This window comes from Panthera pardus, unplaced genomic scaffold, assembly GCF_024362965.1.
Source record: "Panthera pardus isolate Hobbes unplaced genomic scaffold, ASM2436296v1 HiC_scaffold_6, whole genome shotgun sequence".
Classification (NCBI taxonomy): Eukaryota; Metazoa; Chordata; class Mammalia; order Carnivora; family Felidae; genus Panthera; species Panthera pardus.
The window spans coordinates 120,968,760-120,987,147 of NW_026526991.1; the positions used below are offsets into that span (position 1 = coordinate 120,968,760).

The 18,388-nt window shown below is 36.9% G+C and overlaps 1 protein-coding gene across 1 annotated transcript in view; it reads left to right on the forward strand.

Moving 5' to 3' along the window:
- The window catches only part of DNAJC1 (DnaJ heat shock protein family (Hsp40) member C1), a 218,364-nt gene that overhangs the window by 173,941 nt on the left and 26,035 nt on the right, over positions 1-18,388 (forward strand). The window contains exon 9 of the mRNA XM_019460576.2: positions 13,866-13,985. Coding sequence (XP_019316121.1) covers positions 13,866-13,985 — 120 coding nt within the window. The remainder of the gene's footprint in view (positions 1-13,865; positions 13,986-18,388) is intronic.

An 18,388-nucleotide genomic window follows, 5' to 3' on the forward strand; every position in this document is an offset into this window, starting at 1 on the left:
AATATGTATACAGTATATACATATATAATATGTATACGTGTCTTTGTACGTATATGTAAATGATTTGGTAAAAGGTGGATCTTAATCTTTTCTATTTTGTCCAGAATACTTTTTTTTCCCTTTATCAGGAACTTTTTTTTAAGGTTTTATTCAAATTCCATTTAGTTAGCATACAGTGTAATATTAGTTTCAAGTGTGCAGTATAATGATCTAATACTTCCATACAACACCTGGTGCTCATCACCAGTGTACTCTTTAATCCCCATCACATACTTAACCAACCCCCCCCCCCCCCCCCCCCGCCCTCTCCCCTCTGGTAACCATCAGTTCTCTATAAGAGGCCATTTCTTGGTTTGCCTTTCTCTTTTTTTTTTTTCTCTTTGCTCATTTATTTTGTTTCTTAAATTCCACATGAGTGAAATCAGATGGTATTTGTCTTTCTGTACCTGACTTATTTCACGAAGCATAATACTCTCTAGCTCTATCCATGTCAATGCAAATGGCAAGATTTTATTCTTTTTTATGGCTGAATAATATTCCATTATATCTATATACCACATCTTCCTTATCCATTCATCAGTTGATGGGCACTTGGTCTGTTTCCACACAAAATAGACACATAGATAAGTAGAACAGAATCGAGAACCCAGAAGTGAACCTCAATTATACGGTCAATTAATCTTCAACAATGCAGGAAAGAATATCCAATGGGAAAAAGATAGTCTCTTCAGCAAATGGTATCAGAAAAACTGAACAGCAATATGCAAAAGAATGAAGCTAAACCACTTTCTTACACCATACACAAAAAGAAATTCAAAATGGATTAAAGACCAAACTGTAAGACCTAAAACCATTAAAATCCTAAAAGAGAACACAGGCAGTAACCTCTTTGACATTGACTATAGCAACTTCTTACTAAATAGGTCTCCTCAGGCAAGGGAAACAAAAGCAAAAATAAACTATTGGGACTTCACCAAAATAAAAAGCTTCTGCACAGCAAAGGAAACAATCAACAAAACTAAAAAGTAAGGAGATGTTTGCAAATGACATATCTGATAAAGGGTTAGTATCCAAAATCTGTAAAGAACTTCTCAAACTCAACACCCAAGAAACAAATAATCCAGTTAAGAAATGAGAAGACATAAATGATACTTTTCCAAAGAAGACATCCAGATGGCCAACAGACACATGATGAAAAGATGCTCAACATCACTCATCACACAGGGAAATACAAATCAAAAGTACAGTGAGGTGTCACCTCGCACCTGTCAGAATAGCTAAAATCAGCAACATAAGAAACAAGTGTTGGCGAGGTTGTGGAGAAAGGGGAACCCTCTTACACTGTTGGTAGGAATACAAACTGGTACAGCCACTCTGGGACACAGTATGGAGATTCCTCAAAACGTTAAAAATAGAACTACCCTATGATCCAACAGTTGCACTAGTAGGTATTTACCCAAAGAATACAAAAATACTAATTCAAAGGGATACATGCGCAGCAGCATTATCATAAAGAAAACGGCGGGGGGGGGGGGGGGGGAGGGGATACAACAAACACTAGATGTCATGATTTATGTCCTTTGCATGCATGATCAGGCATTATTTTACATGCAGGGATAAAATTTAAATAGATCGAACATTTCTTTGTAATTTAAAACAGGTTTAATGCAAAAAAACACATTGTGATATGCTACATCTTAAATTTATCTATATAATGGAAATTATATGGCACACAATAACACAACAGACAAGTAGATCAGTGTAACAGAGGGTCCTGAATTAAATGCAATCGATTGCTTTTTGACAATGATATCAAGGCAGTTCAGATGGGTAAAGAATAGTCTTCAGCAAATGATAGTGAAACAACTGAATATCCATGTGAAATAGACAATGAACCTATCTCATCCTAACAGGCACAGATTTCCTAGATAGTACACTCAAATCACTTACCATAAAAGAAAAATGTTAATAAGTTGTACTTCATGAAAATTAAAAACTCCTGCTTTTTAAGAAAATGAAAAGGCATAGACTGTCAACAGCTGTAAAGGGTGTAAAATTTCACCCTATTTATAGACTAACAAGTTAGCCACAGTGTCAAGGATACTGGTGGAAGACATGACTCTTGGGTCAGAGAGCAGTAGCAGTAGCCAGAATACCAGCATTTTTATGCCAGTTCCACCACCCTCACGTATCACAAGATGCATTACCAATTGTACAGTTTCCACCTTTACCCACAGGAAACATCTGTGGCAGTTTGGTCATCCATAACAACCCTGGAGTTGAGGTTGACCTGAATGCCTTCTACCACCATGGTAGGTAGTACCACTGGTCAGTTCAGATAGTCAAGAACAAATCACATGCTATCTTGTAAAATTGGAGGATTCCCATTATATTATAACTTATCCTTGTAAGTCACACTAGTCATTTCCAAAGTATCCTAGAAATCAAATAAAAGAAGTGTCCTAGAAAATTCACAAGTATGTGGAGATTAAACAGCATGCTGCTGAACAAGCAGTGGGTCAAAAAGAAATCAGAAGAGAAATGAAGTATCTTGAAACAAATAAAAATGGAAATACAACATACCAAAGTTATGGGATGCAGCAAAAGCAGTTTTAAAAGGGAACTTCATAGCAAAAAATGCCTGTATTAAGAAGCAAGAAAAATGTTAAGCAACCTAACTTTATATCTCAAAGAATGAGAAAAAAAAAAAAAAGTTGAGTTAGTATTCAGAAGGAAATAAAAATCAGAATGAAAATAAATGAAATACAGACTAAAAAGATGATAGAAAAGATCAATGAAACTAAGACCTGACTCTTTGAAAGATAAACAAAATTAGCAAACCTTTACCTAGACTCCCCAAGAAAAAAGGACACAAAATCAGAAACGAAACAGGAGACATTATATCTTATACCACAGAAGTACAAAGGATCATAAGAGAGTATGAACAGTTATACACCAACAGATTGGACAACCTAAAAGAAATGGATAAATTCCTAGAAACATACAACTGGCCAAGACTGAATCATGAAGAAATAGAAAATCTGAGTGATGCCTGCTGGCTCAGTTGGTACAGCATATGACTGTTGATCTTGGGATCGTGAGTATAAGCCCAATGTTGGGCTTAGAGCTTACTTTAAAAAAGAGAAATAGAGGGGCTCATGGGTAGCTCAGTAGGTTAAGTGGCAGACTTTGGGCTCAGGTCATGATCTCACAGTTTGTGGGTTCGAGCCCCGCATTGGGCTCTGTGCTGATAGCTCAGAGCCTGGAGCCTGCTTTGGATTCTGTGGCTCCCTCTCTCTCTGCCCCTCCCCCATTCACAGTCTCTTTCTGTGTCCCCAAAAATGAATGAAACATTAAAAAAAATTTTTTTTAATAATAAAAGAAATAGAAAATCTGAACAGATTGGTTACTAATAAGGACATTGAGTCGTTAATCAAAAATCTGCCAACAAACAGAAGTCTAGGACCCAATGGCTCCACTGGTGAATTCTATCAAAAATTCAAAGAGGAATTAATACTAATCCTACTTAGACTCTTCAAAAAAATAAAACAGTACCCTGAAACCAAAACCAGACAAGGACAACACAAGTAAAAATTACAAGCCAGTACCAATATCCTTCATGAACATAAATGTAGAAAATCCTCAACGGGGAGGATTGAGCCTGGGTAGCTCAGTCGGTTAAGCATCTGACTCATGGTTTTGGCTAAGGTCACGATATCACAGTTTCATGAGTTCGAGCCTGGCTTGGGATCCTCTCTCTGCCCCTCACCCATCACACTATCTCTGTCTCTCTCAAAATAAACGTATAAAAATCCTCAACAAAATATTAGCAAACCAAATTCAACAATTTATCAAAAGTATTATACACCATGATCAAGTATGATTTATTCCAGGGATGCAAGGACAATTCAACATCTGCAAATCAAATCAATGTGATATACTGCATTTAAAAAATAAGATTAGAGCTATCACAATAGATGCAGAAAAAACTTTTGACAAAATTCAGCATCCATTCATGATAAAAACTCTCAATGAAATGGGTATAGAGGGAACATACCTCAGCATAATAAAGGTCATATATGACAAGCCCACAGCTGATATCACACTCAACTAACATCGTACTCAACAGTAACAGCTAACATGCTCAAAGTGAAAACTTTCCCTCTAAGATCGGGAACAAGATTAGGATGCCCACTTTTGCCACTCTTACTCAACATAATGGTGGAAGTGCTTGTGACAGCAGTTAGACAAGAAAAAGAAATAAAAGGCATCCAATTTGGAAAGGAAGAAGTAAAACTGTCACTATGCGTAGATGACACGGTATTATATATTTTAGAAACCCTAAAGACTCCACCAAACAACTATTAAGAACAAATCAACAAATTTTGTAAAGTTTCAGAATACAAAAATCAGTCACACAAAAGGAATAAAATATCGAGGAATAAATTTAACCACGAAGGTGAAAGACCTGTATGCTATTATATTAACATTGATGAAAGAAACTGAAGAAGACACAAATAGAAAGATATACCATGCTAATAGATTGGAAGAATTAATATTTTTTAAATGTCCATACTATGCAAAGCAATCTATAAAGTCAATGCAATCTTATTAAAATTCCAATGGCATTTTTTATAGAAATAGAACAAACAATCCTAAAATGTGTGTGGAACCACAAAAGACACTAAATAGCCAAAGCGGTCTTGAGAAAGAAAGCTGTAGGCCTCACACTGCCTGGTTTCAAACTATATTACAAAATTGCAGTAACCAAAACAGTATGGCATTGGCATGAGAACAGACACATAGAGGAATGGAACAAAATAGGAAGCCCAGAAATAAACCAACATGTATATGGTTAATTCATTGATGGTAAAGGAGCCAAGAACATCCAATGAAGAAAGGCAAGTCTCTTCAGTAAATGATGGTGGGAAAACAGGACAGCCACATGCAAAAGAATGAATCTGGACTACTATCTTACACCATACACAAAAATTAATTCAAAATGGATTAAAGACTTGAACATAAACACAGATGGTAAGCTCTAAGACAAGGCCCATAGATACAGAGAACCAACTGGTGGTTGCCAGAGGTAGAGGATACACACAGTGGGTAAAGGGAGTCAAAAGGTATAAGCTTCCAGTTTAAAATAAATTAGTTATAGGGGGGCCTGGGTAGCTCAGTCAGTTAAGTGTCCACTTTTGGCTCAGGTCATGAGCTCATGGCTCGTGAGTTTCAAGCCCCACATCAGGCTCTATGCTGACAGCTCAGAGCCTGTGGCCTGCTTCAGATTCTGTGTCTCCCTCTCTGCCCCTCCCCCACTCGTGCTCTGCCTCACTCTCTCTCAAAAGTAAATAAACATTAAATAATTATAGAGATGTAATATACGACATGGTGACTATTGTTAATATGGTATTGCACATTTGAAAGTTGCTAAGAAAATAGATCTTAAAAGTTTTTATCAAAAGAAAAAACTGTAACTATGTGTGGTGACTGATTTAACTAAACATATTGTAGTAAACAATTTGCAGTATATTGAATGATTGTATTATAGACCTGAAACTAATGTAATGTTATATGTCGATTATACTTCAATAAAAGTATATTAACATCATAGTTAGCTGTATTAAGAACATATGGGAACTCCATACTGTTTTTACAAAACTTTTCTAGAAGTCTGAAATTATTTCAAACTCGGGGCGCCTGGGTGGCTTAGTTGGTTGAGCGTCTGAGTTCACCTCAGGTCAGGATCTCGCAATTTGTGAGTTCGAGCCCCGCGCCAGGCTCTGTGCTGACAGCTCGGAGCCTGGAGCCTGTTTCAGATTCTGTCTTCCTCTCTCTGCCCCTTCCCCGCTCATGCTCTGTCTCTCAAAAATGAATAAACGTTAAATAAATGAATGAATGAATGAATGAATGAATGAAATTATCTCGAACTAAAAGTTAAAGGATTTTAGTGACAATATAAGTTACAGAATGGGAGAAAATATTCATAAAACATTTCTGGCAAAGATCTTGTGTCCACAAAACATAACGAACTCTTCACCCAATTAACGTATAAGCAAAAGACATGAATACACACTTCATAAAAATAGATATTCAGTTGGTCAATAAATACATGTAAAGATACTCAAGATCATTTGTAATCTTGGAAATTATTACCAAAATAAAACACGTTTCATTCCTACCAGGCTGGTCAAAACTAAAACAACGCAATATCAAGTGTGGGTGACTACCTGGAGGGACCCTTCATACACTGCAGGTTAGAATGTAAAACAGTGCAACTGGTTCGGAAAAATACTTACGTAGGTTCTTATAAAATGTATACTTTCCCTATGACTCAGCAGTTCCACCACTAGGTATTTATCTAAGAAGAATTAAAACATATGACCACTGTGACAATTATAAATAAATGTCCAAGCAGCTGTATTCATAATACGTGATAGGGGTGCCTGAGTGGCTCAGGTGGTTAAGTGCCCAACTTCAGCTCGGGTCATGATCTCACAGTTCGTGAGTTTGAGCCCTGCATCAGGCTCTGCAATGACCGTGCGTAGCCTGTTTAGGATTCTGTCTCCCTCTCTGCCCCTCCCCCACTTGTGCATGCATGTGTCTGTGCATGCGCCCTGTCTCAAAATAAATAAACTTTAATAATAATAATGATATGTGATAACCAAGCGCTAGCAGCTACCCAAATAAATGTCCATCAGTAGGAGAATGGATAAATTGTGATACAGATCTTTTTTCTGATATGTGTTATGGAATATTTGCTCCTACTTTGTGGCTTTCCATTTCATTTTTTAAATAGTTTCTTTGAAAGACCAACAGTTTAGGGGCGCCTGGGTGGCTCATTCAGTTGAGCGTCCGGCTTTGGCTCGGGTCGTGATCTCGCGGTCCATGGGTTTGACAGCATTGGGCCCTGTGCTGACAGCTCAGAGTCTGGAGCCTGCTTTGGATTCTGTGTGTCCCTCTCTCTCTGTCCCTTCCCCGCTCATGCTCTCTCTGTGTCTTAAAAATAAAAACGTTAAAAAAATTCTTTTAAAGACCAAAAGTTTAATTTTAGCAAAATTCAAATATTTGTGGTTTTACCATTTTAAAGTTATTACATGTATTAAATGGTATTCTGATGCTGAGAGAAAGTTGCCAAAACCTCTCTACGATGAAGGAGTCTCTGGGGGGCACTAACAGGAGTAGGAGTGTCTGTCATTTTGCATTTTGGATGGGTTCTAGAGCCCTTTCCTAAAGGGGACCCTACTCAAGAAGAGCCAGTTTGCAGCAAACAGCATAAAAGTATTTAAGTAAAATATGTAAAGGAGAAATGTGTTTCTTCCAGAATACAGAAAGGCCTAAAAGAAGTTGTGGGTGCTGAGAGAATCCGTAGCTGTTTCTGGACAGCATTATGGGCGGAGCAGCCCTCTCAGTATACCAATTAATTTTCAAGACTTTAACCAAGGTGGCAAGACATTACCTTTTGTATGAGGCAATGGCCCATTTCATTTTGGTGAGCTCCTTTGTCTGCCTTGAATGAGTATGTCAAATGAATCTCCTCATGGGAAGAAGTCATCAGTGTAATGTCATACTTGTCTTCCTGAAAGAATCAGGAAGTAGTTAAGATCTTGTCCTTAAAGACTGTGAGGACAAGGCTGATGAGGTACCCCATGGTAGTTGGGTAGAAGTGTACCATACTTTGGAGGTGAGATAAACTGCAGTCAAGAGGCTGTTGAAACAGTCACTGAACAAAACATATTCACTAAATCTATAATAGCAAAATATTTACCAATTGCTAATTGGATAAAGTCAGTAACTGCAATAATATTGGCTATGGGGACCTTAATGAGGCCCACAGCATTTAGCTTGAGGTAATCTACCATGAGGCACCATTCATTCATTCATTCATTCAAGAGCAGGCCAAACTGAGCTGACACTAAAAGTAAAGGCAACAAAAACAAAAATAAACAAGTAGGACTACATCAAACTAGTCCACTGAATGGGAGAAAATATTTGCAATTCGATATCTGATCCAAAACATTAAAGAACTCAATACAACTCAATAGCAGAAAAACAATGACTAAAAAATGGACAGAGGATCTAAATAGACATTCTTCCAGGAAGACCTATAGATGGCCAACAGGTACATGAAAAGATGCTCAACATCACTCATCATCAGGAAAATGCAAATCAAAACCACAATGAGATATCACCTCACGCTTGTTAGAATGAGTAGTATCAAAAAGACAAAGAAGTAACACATGTTGGCAAGGATGTGAAGGAAAGGGAACCTTTGTGGGCGCTGTTGGCGGGAAGGCAAATTGGTGCAGCCACGATGGAAAACAGAATGGAGATTCCTCAAGAAATTAAAACTCGAACTACTGTATGATCCAGCAGTTCCACTTCTGGGTTATTTATCTGAAGGAAAATGAAAATGCTAACTCAAAAAGATATGCACCTCCACATTTACTGCAGCTATTGTAAATAATAGCCAAGATACGGAAACAACACAAGTGTCCATTGACAGATGAATGGATAAAGAAAATATGATACACACATAGACACACACAAGAAAATATTATTTAGTCACTAAAAAAAGGAAGTCTTGCCATTTATGACATGGACAGCCCTTGAGGGCATTATGCTAAGTGAAATAAATCAGAGTAAGGCAAGTACCATATGATCGCATTTATATTGGAATCTAAAACAGAACAAAACGAAGCTCATAGATACAGAGAACAGATTGGTTGTTGCCAGAGGGGGAGGGTAGGGAGTAGGTGAAATGGCTGAAGAAGATCAAAAGGTACAAACTTCCAGTTATAAAATAAGTCCTGGGGGACGTAGTTAAGCATCTAACTCTTAATTCATGTCATGATCTCCTGGTTCGTGGGTTTGAGCCCTGTGTCAGGTCTGCGCTGACAGCATGGAGCCTGCTTGGAATTCTCTCTCCCTCTCTCTCTGCCCCTCTCCCCCGCAAAGATAAAGAAATAATCTTAAAAAAATCTTTTTCATATAAAGAAAGAAATAAGCCCTGGGATGTAATTTATAGCATGACAACTATAATTAATACTGTATTGCATATTTGAAAGTTACTAAGAGTACATCTTTAAAGTTCTCATCACAAGAAAACAAAATACTGTAACTATATATGGTGACAAACGTTACTAGACTTACCGTGATCATTTCTTAATACAGTTGACTCCTGAACAACACGGGGATTGGGGTGCCAACCCACTCACCCCCACCTTGTGCTCAGTTGAAAACCCACTTATAACTTGACTCCCCAAAAACTTAACTAACTAGAGAACAAATGTTATTAAAATCATAAGGAAAAGAAAATACACTTACAGGACTGTACTGTATTAAAAAAAAAAACTCCGTGTATAAGGGGACCCATGCCGTTCCAACCCATCAAATCATTGTGTTGTACACCTGGAACGAATATAATGTCTGTAATTATACCTCAGTTTAAAACTATCCCTCCAGTAGCTTTATGTATCATGCAGAGTAAATGAGCTAGAGTCCTTGCAGTGGCCTCTCAGGCCTTATATGATTTTATCTTCTTACCTCTCTGGCCTCCTCTCCTCTCCCTGCCCCCTTTGCTTGCTTTGCGCCAGCTTCCCTGCTCATCTCACTATTCCTCAAGCATCCTGGACATGCTCCTGCCGCAAGCCCTTTACAATTTGCTGTTTCCTATCCCAGAGTAATCCCAGAGTATCATCGTTCACTGTGTGTCAAATCACCACAACACTTAGTGGCATAAAATAGTTTTTAAAGGATCAAACATCCTTGGGTCCGTTTCTCAAGAGGGATTTATTTACTGTTGCTTCCCCCAAAAGGAGGTAAAAAGAAATTTGAACTGTATGCATGGTCTTGGGCAAAGTTTCTCAAACTATCTGTAGTAAAGACCCAGGTGTAGAATATTTTTCTTTCCATCTGTTGCTGACCCACCTGTAGTCCTATTGTGCCCACACTTCACGTGACCCATCATGGTAGTCTGACAGCATCTCACCGTCTTATATTGTTTAAAAGAAGAGTTTACTGCTCACATACTTGGTTGTCGCAGCAGCGTTAATTTGCTGTTTCTAATCCGTACCCGAAGTTTCTGGACTTACTTGGTCATGGATTGGTGACAAACTGGTTGCAGGCTGGCACCAGCACATGGATCACACTTTAGGATTGCTGGTCCAGAGGAGACCTCTTTCTGGGAAGGTAGCTAAATCATAGATGAGGAGACCTTTCTGGGCACGACATGAAGCGATTACTGGTAAAGGGTCACAGCCTTAGAACAACAGTTTGGGATGAGTTACAAGCTTTTCTTTAAAGAAGAGTTTCACTTCCTAAGAGTGAAAAAACATTTGAAGAGATAAGCTTTTAATTTTTTTTTTTTTAATATTTATTTTTGAGAGAGAGAGAGAGTACAAGCGTGGTAGGGTAGAGAGAGGGAGACACAGAATCCGAAGCAGGCTCCAAGCTGTCAGCACAGAGCCTGATGTGAGGCTCGAACTCAAGAACCATGAGCCGAAGTCGGAAGCTTAACTGACTGAGACACCCAGGCACCCCTGGGTTTTTTCTTTTACATACAATTTGTCCACATATATAGTCAAGAGCACGTAAATGCTCAATTTTTAAGTTGGAAAGGAAAACTGTATAGGTGAAAGTCAAATATACATTCTGAAACACAAAGTCAGTATAGAATGTGGATTTGGAAGGTAGATTATTAGATTTGCCATCCATATTACTAGGTATACATTATTAGATCTGATAATATCTGATATTTTAACTGGGTGATGGTATTTACAAGGACATTATTTCTTAGGTAGAATTTATGAATTGAGTTGAATCTACTAAAAACTGTTGAATCCAAAATTGTAAGTTTTATAGTTATATAAATAATGGTCATTAGTAGGTCATGTGGATAGAAATATTCATTAGTGAGTTTTACTATTAGATAGAAATGGATCTTTTGTCCTTACAATAGGAAAATATAATAAATAAGCCCATATAAATTTCTTTTAATTTGGCCCTAAGTTTCAGTACCAAATAAATTGCAGGATACTTGGTAATTAACATGTGATGGTCTCCAGCTGTGAGGGGGAAGGTGCATATGAGTTACTCAAAACATAGAGTGTGCTTTTCCTCTATAGCTTCCAACTCCTATCCCCCAAGAATAGTAAGGATTTTCAAAGGCATCAAATCTTTGAACATATGTGGCTTTACGACAAAAATCTATCCCAAAGGGATATTATTTGGGAATACAATTTAAATTTTCCTATGAGCTCTTACTTTAGGAGATCTATTTGGGGATCATTACATAAAAATCGCGAATAATTTGAAAACTTACTTTTTATTTTTTATTCAGTATGGAGATTTATTCCCAGAGTGGGGCTTTTCTGATGCAAAATTGGAATGCTGGTGTAGTCACAACAGCTGTCCCCACACCATGTGGTATCTTCCATTACTTTACTGTAGAGATGAATTTTTGGCCCAGTGTCTCAGTAATATTGGACACACATGGTTTTAAGTGGCAAAGCAGTATGCTTATGCATTCATTTGACTTTCACAGCTACAGTTGGCTCCAGATTAGAACAAGGAGAATACATTCACACCATGGCCACCCTCACGGCTGCTGTAGGAGCTGGATCACAGTAGGCTCAGTTGCTTCTAAAGACACAACTAACTATTGCCGAGGAATTACACATTCACCAAAGTGCCTTACAGCTGTAGGAGAGAGAATAATGAATTGCTAAAAGGATTCTTTCAAAGATTTCAGATTATGGGCCTAGTTATTATCGATCCAGTTTTTTTATATTAATAATGAAAAAAATCACAGCCATGAAATAACCAGGAAACTAAAGGGAAAGACTGTCCTAGCAGTAGATGATTTTTCAGAATACCAGTCCAAATACTTAAAATTTTCCCTTCCCAGGGAAAAAAAAAGTGGCACTGTTCTTTTACACTCATCTTATTAACAAAGAATTAAAATCTGATTGATTTTTAATGCCCATTGTCCATATATGCAGCATATGTGGAAAGCCAATCTACTAAAAATTGGAATTATTTTAAAGAATTACTTCATTAATGTTTCGGCTTTTTAGAAAGAAAAGTATTTCCTTGAAAATCCAGTTATGTCCCTCTAATATCTGAGTATGAATTTTTCCCCTAAATAAAGGGAAAAACAAGCAAGAAGAAAAAAGCTTCAGTGTAAATTTTCAAATTATCTGATAAGGAGCATTAGATTTCTGATATTCATTAAATATCAAAGAAATTCTGACCATACCCTATGTGGGCTACCTTTTTATAGAAGTGAATTTATGCCTGTATCGTACGGATTGTACTGATGAATATGTTTGAGGCTTTCAGCTTTTAGTGGATACAAAATAGAATGATTGATAAAATCCTCCCTACTATTGGCTATTATTTCCTGACTCTTAAGTGGCAGGTTGTATTTATGCCAATTTATCTGCTTCAGGGAACATTCTTGATAGCAGAACAAAGTGAATAAAAGTAGTTTGCTTTGCAAATGAATGCAAATGGGAGAGCCTTTCGGAAAGCCCTTTAACAGGGGCAGTGCGCTTTGATTACGAGTGAAGCTGCCGTTTGGACATGGTGAAAAGAGCACGCTTGAACCATTGATTGGGGGAGACAGTAAAAAGTCAGGAAGGGCCCCGTTAAGCTTGCAGTGAGGCAGGCGGATGTCAGTGCGGTTAGAGCACAGTGGGAGAATGACAGCGAGGATTAGTGTCAGGGAGAAGCTTTGCTGTAGCTGTGGAGATCGTCCCTGGGGTCACTCACCTCTGACTGTTGTTCTGTGCTGACGGTTCTGTAATGCAAACGGCCTGATGTATGCTGTTCATTATCGGAAATGGTGATTAGAAAAGGTATTTGTCTCCAAGGTTCCCTTCTTTCTTGTTTCTTTCTTTTTAATTAAGGAAAATAAGGTGGGCTTCCTCCATTTCTCTGCTGACTCCTAGAGTATTGTTTAATACCAGAGTGGCTGCAGCCTCTGGGAGGGAGTAGTTTCGTGCTAAAATCTCATGTAAAACAACTGTAACGTGGTCATTTGTTCCTCAGTGGTAGGTTCTTTTGCTTTGCTCAGCTTTAGGTTTGACCAAGTAGTAGTGCTGATAAAATGCAGAGAATATGCTTGCTCTTAGAATTTTTGCTTTTGGAAAAAAGATTTTATAATCTTTCGGTTATTTTGTAACTCGGTTTAACAGATCAACTTTTAGAAGCTATTTACCTTCTCAGAAATGAAGTGTTGCTTTGCTTGGACTTGAAATGGCTTAAGTCTTGGTTGTAGGCATGTCTCATTTTATTTCTGTTCCAAGTTTATTAAAACGCTACGTTTGAGAAGCTAAACTTTTTGGAAATGCACGATTTTTAGAATGAAATAGTGTTACGCAGAATGAACAAAAACTATCTTTGTCTCAGTTCTGATTCTAAATCAGCACATTTACTTGTTCACCTTTTCATCTTCGCTTATAAGGTGTTTTGTTTTCTTCAAAGCATAATTTTTCTTAAAACTTGAAGACCTTTTATAGTGACCTTACATGAGGCATCTGAGAGCAGCAGTGACACACAATGCATTTCATAGTCTTTGAGAGTCGTTCCTACTTTAATGCAAAACTGCTTTTTTTAGTGTCTTCAAAAGCCTGACTTCACAATATTTCTGCTTTCTTATTTCGTATACATAGGAAAATTTAAAAGGCTGCTGGAGCTTTGCATTCTAATGTTAAATATGCAACTCAAAGCTTTACCTAAACTACTGGACACATGTTAATACTGTTTTTGTAGAAAACAGATTGCCAGTGGTTTGTTTCACAGGCTTATTAAATGTTTTGGCAAACGTTCTCTAAATTATCTTTTTCTGTAATGTTTTGCAGGCACCTGAATGGACAGAAGAGGACCTCAGCCAGCTGACAAGAAGTATGGTTAAGTTCCCAGGAGGGACCCCAGGTCGATGGGAAAAGATTGCCCACGAATTGGGTCGATCGGTGACAGATGTGAGTTCACTCAGATTTGCATTGTATGAGAGTGACAAACCAGAACAAGCCAACTATGTAGAAGACAGACATAGATGCATCCGACATTCTCTTCGGAGAAAGGCTACAATCCTTTTAGGACCTGGAAGTGAACCATTAACGAAATAAGCAAGAAGCAGATGTCAGCCAGTCCCCTGGTCCACAATTAACAGCTGTGTGAGGAATTCTAGTGTTTAGAGACTTAAGCTACAGTAACCTAACCACAGAAAACAATGCTGGTTTTTGTGTTTAAAGTGACCCCTTTAGCTGTGGAAAAGATAGTTCTCAGACTGATCAGGATTAGAGAAGTTATATTTCAGCTGGATCTTTTTAACATTGAAGAACAGATTGCTATAGGTATTTGATCGGGTGGTTTGCATTAATTTAATCATCAATATTCTTATGTTTGCCTTTTTATTTCAAGGATGGTACCTACTATCCATTTTGACAACTTGCTTAACCACAACAAAATTATATATATGAACAAATATATAATATAATACATATAACATATATAATATGCATATGTGTGTGAATGAATCTATAGATGAATGACTGCCTATACCCAACATTTAAAAGACTAAGTATTTGCCTGGAAGGTTTGAATTTAACACTTTGGATGCTTTTTATTCAGTAAACTTAGGGCAGAGAATCTTATAAAAGCAACTACCACAGTACCTGACATGTACTAAATAGAAATTCAGAAAAATTTTTATTTTTATCAGTATGAGCCTTATTTTCATAAATGATAGTAAATATTCTTTACCATATAAATCAGTAATTTACCGAGTTTACTTTAAATAAACCCTATACACCTAAAATATTTCAGGGGTTACTGAAAGCAAAGTTCAAGTGTCCTTTTCAATTCTGTTAGTATACCTTTGAGTCTTTTGATAATGAACAGTTTTAAAACCCTGCAAAATGATTAACACAACTACCCCCCCCCAAAAAAAAACTCAGCTTGTTACATAAATGTTGAAAGTTATTTTTCATAGTGAGCTTCCACTATTTAATTTATAAACAAACTTACAAAACATTACCGTCAATCTTTTTATTTATTTATTTATTTATTTATTTATTTATTTATTACCCTTTGGATAGGAGCTGCTTTGAGAATTTTAAATTATAGATATGAATTTTTTACTACCATGTAGGTCTTTTAAAAATCACATTTAAAAGACTGAATTTTTATGTGATGTTTTGCATTATTTTGGTTTCAAAGTCTCATCATGTGAAAAAATAGCTCTAGTATCTTGTAACATTTTTTTTTTCTTGGTGTTACATGAGGAGACCCATTATCTTAGGTAACTGGAGAAGAACCTTAAGGATACCTTTTCTTCTGCTAAGAATGTTAGTGGGCTATGCATTTTATTACCTTGTTTCTAGGTTGCTTGTAAAAGATAAATTAATAATGCCTTATCAGTAAATATCTGACCAAATTAAAGATATTCCATAGTTTTGGGGGTTTCAAGTACTATGACCCTGTAATTATACAACTACTGTTAATATAATGATTAATAAAAATTACTGAAATAATTTTTAGAAAGTTATAAAACAAACTGGTTTAAAAGGGCCCTAAACTTTTAGTTTTAATGGGAAAGAATGTTTCATTAATTTAGTGTCTCCTTTGAAGGCAGCACTGCCTTTAAATAAGATTTCTGGGAGACCTCGTAGTTAAAAATGCCCAAGAAAGGCAATTGAACACAGCGATATTTTAAGTTGTCATTAAAATCTGGCTAAATTTGTATCTGTGTTTTTAAAAAGAGAAAGTTTAAATGCTAAGAACAGACATGATGTAACCAACACAGCCTTGAGAATGGCTAATTAGTATCAGAAATCTAGAAAATCTATACATAACCTAGTAGTCTTAGTGCGGTCTTAGTATAGGCAAAGACATCTTTCCAAACTTTTGTAAATTCATCCCATATGTTTCCATTGTTTTTCTTCTAGACTTACCCAGGGGAGACTGAATCCATGTCTGCAATAGATATTTTTCCTTTTACCATAGAAGTAGCAAACATGACTTCTGGGAATTTTTTTTCCCTCCAAGTACTCTATTTGCATAATACCAAAAGTACCTTGAACATAAATATTTTAGTAAATCCAAACTTTTTTGGCACCAAAAAATGCCCTTGTAACGAACTTTTCTTCTAGTACAGCATGTACATTTTTTTCATTCTGTATTTTCATTCTGTGTCATTTTCATAGCTGGACTACACATTTCACATCATAACCGCCCCCCTTCAACACACACAAATCTCTCTCTAAAAGAGAGCAGGTGTCAGAAGACTCAGATAACTCATTTTAGTGAACACACAGTGAATTACACTGAAGCAGCTAAAGTAGGTTGAACTAATACAGTTCCTTCAGTACAATGTCAAGTGAAAGTTGACCATGCTTGAGAAGATCACTTATAGTTCTTTTTGGCTTATGGCGTTAATTAGATTTGTTTTCATTAAGTATTTAATTATGGGGACAACCCCAAGTTCAATTTGCTGTCATCAGAACCTCTTCTTACTGACCTAGTCACCTGTGCCAACTCTCCCTGGTCTGCACATCTGTTCCTTGACCCGTTTTTGTTTTTTTGTTTTGCTAACTTTGTAGTTTCGGGTTTAGTTCTCTTTCCTTCAAGAGACAATTGACCTTTTTTCAGGGAGGGGCAAGAGTGTACTCTTGGTGGGATCTATATATTCTTTATTGGGATTGACAGATTACAATGAAAAACCATTTGATTCTTCAATTTAAAAGAGTTTTCAGTGTATTAATTGTCACAGTCAACAAGTTGCTAAATTCTACTCTGGATAAACACAAGCAATGTGATTGCCTTTGTAAAAAATTAATGCAAAGTGTATTTTAACTCAGATATATCAAAAGTATAAGACTTCCTTTATTACAGATTAAGTATTTTAAACGTTAATGTATGCCTTTCAGCAGATGATTTTGATAATGACAAAGGATACTCAAATTGTAAAAACAACAAAGAAAACAAAAACTGGCACGTAAAACCAACCTTAATGTGATTATTAACTGCAGGCTTTCTAAATTAAGGTCAGGGAGCCTCAGATTTCTTGCTTGGGAAGTAATATCATTCTCTTGCCTGAAAGGATGTAAACTGATTCTGCTTCTCTCTGTGGCCACTAATCTCTTGCATTCTGGTTGTGATAACAGACTGATTGGAGATTTTCTGCCTGCTTGGAAAAGGCCCAGGTAGGCAGCCAAACAAAAAACAGGTGAATAGATTTAGACAGACTTTTATAATTAGCTTAATGCCACAGTGAGAGGTAAGAGGTGTGTAGTTAGATAAGCATCCCCATGTGCACGTGAAAAAGAGGAGGGAAAAATCATAAAATTCCCAAGTGTGTTTTATATAGCTACAGCTAGAGAGGGGATACTCTTGGGATTCGTATGTAATGGCAGTTGTTCTAAAAATATGTAAGTGGAATTTTATTCAATAGAAAATAAACTTTACAGTTTATCAGTGAATTAAATATATACTACATAGTAATTACGTATTTAATATATATAGTAATTATTTTGGCAAGTATATTACTGCCATTACTTTTAGAGTTAGGCTAGACCTACATGAGTTGTGAAGATCACAAGGACTGCTCCCCTGCCCTCTTCCATCCAAGTACTAACCAGGCCCGACCCTGCCCTCTTAACCAGGCTTCCTGCCCTAGCACACTTCTCTTGGTTTGGGCCTGACCTCATCCTCTGGTCCCTCTCCTCCCTCACCTTCCCAACCTCAAGACCTTTAAAGGCATTTGAATCTTAGAAAGGAATAGGGCCTTTATCCCTTTCTTCTACTACATGAGTCACTAGCTAACTTAATAACCAATTTTCAAACTAATATTAATAGACGATAATTTAATGTGTTACCAAACACACACATGTATTTTAATAGGAGCCTTCAGGTTCTTATCCCAAGTATATGAATGATTGGAATAAGAATTTCAGGCAACTTGATTGCCTGTTTAAAGGAAAGAGAAGACAGTAATAGGACCTTTCGGGGTCCCATCAGACAAAATTACATAATTAATTGCTTAATCTGTCTACTGACCTGGTTAGACTTTTTCTGTAATATGGCTTCTGGGCCAAAGGTGTGTAAATGTGCATTCCACGTCACCATTTCTGTCTCAACATTGAGTAACGTCACACACAGAACAGGATGGCTAAATTATACATTCACTACATGAGCATAACATTGCAAAAATCAGTTGAGATCAAACCAACATTTTTAACTGTCTTAACTGATAATATTGGTTATTCCCTCATTCATCTTTATGCTATTTTATATTTTTAAAACATTTAAGCACTCCTTATTTTACTTGACCTTCACAACAGCATGGGGAGAGAGAGAGGCAGCCATTATTTATCTCCATTTT